Consider the following 6,000-nt stretch of genomic DNA (forward strand, 5'->3'; position numbering starts at 1 on the left):
ACAGAGTTGTTAGCGGTTCTCGAGATGCCACTCTTAGGGTTTGGGATATTGAGACAGGCCAGTGTTTACATGTTTTGATGGGTCACGTAGCAGCGGTCCGCTGTGTTCAATATGATGGCAGGAGGGTTGTTAGTGGAGCATATGATTTTATGGTGAAGGTGTGGGATCCAGAGACTGAGACCTGTCTACACACGTTGCAGGGGCATACTAATAGAGTCTATTCATTACAGGTAAGAGATCATATCTGCCTATCCCTTAGATGCTCTACTGATGAATCATAAAATTGTTTTAGTCAGATAATCATTGTCCAATTGCTGATCCCATACAGTCCAGAAAAGGCGAATCAAATTATCCTACTGTTTACATATACTTTAAAATGGGCATGAAGAAAGCATAAATTTTTAAATTATTTAAATGATTGGTTTCAATTTTTCTGGGATCCATTTTCCATCTAAAACACAAATATTTGTCTTGGAACCTGAGACTTCAGAGCCCTAAGATTTGCTATATTAATTAATGGGTAGATAGTCTCATAGGAGAATAACCCGGATTTTAATAAACTCCTTAGCAAAGGATTAATTTGGCCAAAAGCTGCCCCTTTGCCTTGATAGCTGAAAGTTGACAGACCATGTAATTGTGATTCCATCCCCATTCAAAGTGGAAGTGGAGCCTTTCTGCGTAAAGCTGCTTTACCATTCCAGGCCTACTGATATGTAGTCATAAAGAAGTAAATTTGACTCAACTGATTTTTTGTTGTTGTTTACATTTTGAACCTGAGATCCTTGAATAGATTGCTGTATTTTGAGATAAATAACTACATTAATAGCAAGTTTAGAAAAGGAATGTTGTTTCATTTTCTGAAAAATAGCATTTCCAATTTGAAAATATTTCCTATTACTTATGCTTACCAGTTACTGCCCATTAGTGATCAGCAACTTCATTCATCATCCCAGTGCTGACGGTTCTGTTTTGGGGGTTTTTGTTTCTTAATTGATGGAATACTGTCTATGTCATGAAATGCTGATATATAATAAAGATGTCTGTTAACTTAGAGAAAGTTATGAATTTGGAGGAGGGAATTGGCTGCAGTTGTTTTTATATTTTGTGATATGCTCAGAACCTTAATGAATATAATATTCTCATTTAAATAAACCATTAGATGGAGAAGAGGGGTAGCAACATTATTATAGATCTTCTGGGAATTGCTCTTTATTGACTTTTGGTATAGCTGGGAAGCTGAAGAAGAGGTGCTCTGTAGTTAGCTTTCATTATCAAAAATGCCCACTCTTCTAATCCCAGATAGAATTACCTGTTGACATATTTACTCATTAGCCTTAAGTTCTTGTAAATGAAATTTTTATCTTATATACAGTTTTTAATGGGACTTACTTTTAAATATCATGAAAGTTAACTCTAGCCCTTTTCATGCCGTAGTTGTTGATAAGCATGGGGCCCTTTGTCACAAGCTATGTTAATAGTCTCAACTTCCTATTGGGAAGTAAAACTCAAATGACAATCCTTATTGAATCATCCATGATATGTAGCTACTAAGTATGGCCTGATGATCTGAAAATAGTATATCCATTTTAGATGTTTATTTTCTTTTTACTTGTTTTTGCATCTAGTTGAAGCCACTGGCCACAGAAAATTAGCATTTCTGATAGAAACTTCTGAGAACATGCACTGTAGAGTTGCTTGATTACATGTGCTTTATCCTAGTACCTCATTTTAGTCTTGGCATTACCCATTTCCCATGCTCTACTCCTCTCCCCCATTAGGATTAAGGCCAATAAATAATATCAAGGACGTCTACACTTCTAGTCTAATAAACTGTGTCTATTGTAGTTTGATGGCATCCATGTGGTGAGTGGATCTCTTGATACATCAATCCGAGTTTGGGATGTGGAGACAGGGAATTGCATTCACACGTTAACAGGACACCAGTCGTTAACAAGTGGAATGGAACTCAAAGACAATATTCTTGTCTCTGGGAATGCAGATTCTACAGTTAAAATCTGGGATATCAAAACAGGACAATGTTTACAAACATTGCAAGGTAGGTATTGGCAACCCACCTTTCGTTGTGTTCATTAAAAATGAAATTGTTAGAGGAGAAATAGGGAGCTTTTGTATCACAAAAGGAATTAACCTCATACAAAATGAAAATGCTTATTTTGGATAAGTTTATGAGCATTTCTACTCTGACTTGACAGAACTAGGCTACCCTTGAGAAAGTGTTTGAAATGGTGTTTCTAATATAAAATTACTTAATCACTTCCTGTACAGTTAACTCTACCTAACCTTAAAGAACAATATGAAGAAAGATCTTGGCCATATCACAGGACTCACTCATTTTATTTTTTTGAGACATCATTTTATTTTGAATTTGTAGTCTAATTTTAAATTAAAGAGCTACCTTACTGAAAAAAATCCAGAATCTGATAGAAAATTGCTTTGGCCTCAACTTAGACCCTTAACCATCTGCTTAACCAGGATGGGAAGGAATAATAGTGCCCACCAACATAGAAAAAGACACGTGTGAAAGCCACTAATATTAAATGAGGCACAACTCTGTTAGCTTCTTACGTTATGGTTAGCTTCTTTTTATTGGTCATGGCCCTTAGAAAGTGTTTTTTTCAGTGAGGCCATCTGGTGGGCTGTATTGCAGCTAATTACTCATTGGTTTTGTCTCTTCCTCGGAGTGTTGAAATAGTGTCCACTTAGCTTTTGCCTTCTACTGGTCAGTTCAAAGTAGTAGGGTAGTCGATCTCTCATGCTCGTTTGTCCATCAGCAGAAGCTGGACTATCTATCTACATCATCACCAAGAGAAGCTCTCATTCACACAGCCAGAAAAAATGTGTGCCTGGTGGCTAACCACGCTTGCTGGGACAGAACTCTTGAAAATTAACATTTTGGTTACAAATACCTACCCGATATTCTTACATCCCCACTGATCCTAAAATACTCAGAACACAGTTTCTAAATATGCAGCATTTTAAGTATTTCATTTATCATATGCTCTAACGTAGAAGTCTGCAAATTACAATGTAACTAACCCATAGCCATGATTTCCAACCAGTAATTAAGTTCCTCTGGTTTTGCCTAGGTCCCAACAAGCATCAGAGCGCTGTGACCTGTTTACAGTTCAACAAGAACTTTGTAATTACCAGTTCAGATGATGGAACTGTTAAACTATGGGACTTGAAAACGGGTGAATTTATTCGAAACCTAGTCACATTGGAAAGTGGGGGGAGTGGGGGAGTTGTGTGGCGGATCAGAGCCTCAAACACAAAGCTGGTGTGTGCGGTTGGGAGTCGGAATGGGACTGAAGAAACCAAGCTGCTGGTGCTGGACTTTGATGTGGACATGAAGTGAAGAGCAGAAAAGATGAATTTTGTCCAAATGTGTAGACGATATACTCCCTGCCCTTCCCCCTGCAAAAAAAGAAAAAAAAGAAAAAAAGAAAAAAGAAAAGAAAAAAGAAAAAAATCCCTTGTTCTCAGTGGTGCAGGATGTTGGCTTGGGGCAACAGAGTGAAAAGACCTACAGACTAAGAAGGAAAAGAGGAAGAGATGACAAACCGTAACTGACAAGAGAGGCGTCCGCTGTCTCATCACATAAAAGGCTTCACTTTTGACTGAGGGCAGCTTTGCAAAATGAGACTTTCTAAATCAAACCAGGTGCAATTATTTCTTTATTTTCTTCTCCAGTGGTCATTGGACAGTGTTAATGCTGAAACATCGTTACAGATTCCGCTACCCTGTTCTTTTACCACTGAGACCTAGAAAGGAGCTGCAATAACATCAAAACAAGTACTGGTTGACTTTCTAATTAGAGAGCATCTGCAACAAAAAGTCATTTTTTCTGGAGTGGAAAAGCTAAAAAGAAAAATTACTGTGAATTGTTTTTGTACAGTTATCATGAAAAGCTTTTTTTTTTTTTTTTTTTTTTTTGCCAACCATTGCCAATGTCAATCAATCACAGTATTAGCCTCTGTTAATCTATTTACTGTCGCTTCCACATACACTCTTCAGTGCATATGTTGCTCAAAGGTGGCAAGTTGTCCTGGGTTCTGTGAGTCCTGAGATGGATTTAATTCTTGATGCTGGTGCTAGAAGTAGGTCTTCAAATATGGGATTGTTGTCCCACCCCTGTACTGTACTCCCAGTGGCCAAACTTATTTATGCTGCTAAATGAAAGAAAGAAAAAAACAAATTATTTTTTTTTATTTTTTTTCTGCTGTGACGTTTTAGTCCCAGACTGAATTCCAAATTTGCTCTAGTTTGGTTACGGAAAAAAGACTTTTTGCCACTGAAACTTAAACCATCTGTGCCTCTAAGAGGCTGAGAATGGGAGAGTTTCAGATAATAAAGAGTGAAGTTTGCCTGCAAGTAAAGAATTGAGAGTGTGTGCAAAGCTTATTTTCTTTTATCTGGGCAAAAATTAAAACACATTCCTTGGAACAGAGCTATTGCGCCTGTTCTGCGGAGAAACTTTTCTTTTTGAGGGCTGTGGTGAATGGATGAAAGTACATAATAAAACTGACAAAATATTTTAAAAATATATAAAACACAAAATTAAAATAAAGTTGCTGGTCAGTCTTAGTGTTTTACAGTATTTGGGAAAACAACTGTTACAGTTTTATTGCTCTGAGTAACTGACAAAGCAGAAACGACTCAGTTTTTGTAGTAAAGGCGTCACACGCAAACGAACGAGATGAATGAGAGTCGATGGCTGCCTCATTCTCCAAGAGCCACAACTCAAGCTGAACTGTGAAAGTGGTTTAACACTGTATCCTAGGCGATCTTTTTTTCCTCCTCCTGTTTATTTTTTTGTTTGTTTTATTTATAGTCTGATTTAAAACAATCAGATTCAAGTTGGTTAATTTTAGTTATGTAACAACCTGACATGATGGAGGAAAACAACCTTTAAAGGGATTGTGTCTATGGTTTGATTCACTTAGAAATTTTATTTTCTTATAACTTAAGTGCAATAAAATGTGTTTTTTCATGTTAGTATGCCTGTTTCTTCCACTGAGGTAATAATACTTCATTATAAATATTTAGGGTTTGTCTCTAGTATTTAAAATAGCAAAGTCTTGGTTTCTTTGCATTCCCTGTAGGGTGACAGCAGTCAGTACCTCCAGGCCTGTTTTATACAGCTAAGGTAAGAATAATGTGTCGCAAATGCAAATTTCATTTATCTCCCTAGACTATAAAGGAGGACACTCCATTGTGCTTATCTCTGCATTACACTGGGATGTGTAAATATGGAATCCAGGTCCCTCAGAGAGTAACAGAACTTATGATACCTACAAAGTTCTATAAATAAGTTCTATAAAAAGTTCATTTTTAAAATTTGACCACATACTGAGAACTCACCAGGAATTGTCTATGCGTTATCTCTGAAGCTCCCAGCATTGTGAGAAGTAGGTACTGTTGTCTCCATTTTATAAGATGAGGGCAAAACTGCGGCCCTGGCTGGTTAGGTGATTTGTCAGAAGTCAGCTAACTAGTAGAGCGCCAAGATTCAAACCCATGCCCTCTGAGAAGAAAGAAACCTAGAATTCTGACAGACTAAAGCAAGGTTTGGGAAAAAATAAGTCATTTTTCTGGTATTTTCAGGCTCTTCTGTTGCTGTTTTCTTTGATAAATCTAATATTCTATAATACAAGTGAAAAAGATGAAGTTCAGTAATTCAAATTATATAACCTCTCAAACAGCAAGTTCTCCCTCCCATATATATATATATATCCAATAATCTCAACTATCTGGGCCATAGATAAAAATCTAAATTTAATAAAAATGGATGCTGCTTAGAATGAGCTTCTCACAGTGATGAAGTATGTGTTGTTGACTTAGAGGGCAGCACTTCTTGGGCCTCACCCTCCCAAAGCTGCTCACTCAGAGCCTCTGGGAGCAGACCCCAAGAGGCTGCATTTCAGCTAGCTCACCAGGTGAGTTACAGACGCAGCTCTGACAACCACGGCCTTAGATAGC

General features: G+C 37.3%; 1 protein-coding gene across 7 annotated transcripts in view; it reads left to right on the forward strand.

Annotated features, from left to right (window-relative positions):
• FBXW7 (F-box and WD repeat domain containing 7) overlaps positions 1–5,016 on the forward strand; it is a 220,852-nt gene extending 215,836 nt beyond the window's left edge. For all 7 annotated transcript variants that reach the window (XR_011537745.1, XM_070611555.1, XM_070611556.1 and 4 more), the window contains 3 exons: positions 5–230; positions 1,846–2,056; positions 3,108–5,016. Coding sequence is in view for 6 of the 7 variants with exons in the window: in XM_070611555.1 (XP_070467656.1) it covers positions 5–230; positions 1,846–2,056; positions 3,108–3,376 (706 nt within the window). In the remaining variant the exon portion in view is untranslated. The remainder of the gene's footprint in view (positions 1–4; positions 231–1,845; positions 2,057–3,107) is intronic.
• Positions 5,017–6,000: the final 984 nt, after the last annotated feature.

Source organism: Equus przewalskii, chromosome 2 (assembly GCF_037783145.1).
Source record: "Equus przewalskii isolate Varuska chromosome 2, EquPr2, whole genome shotgun sequence".
Classification (NCBI taxonomy): Eukaryota; Metazoa; Chordata; class Mammalia; order Perissodactyla; family Equidae; genus Equus; species Equus przewalskii.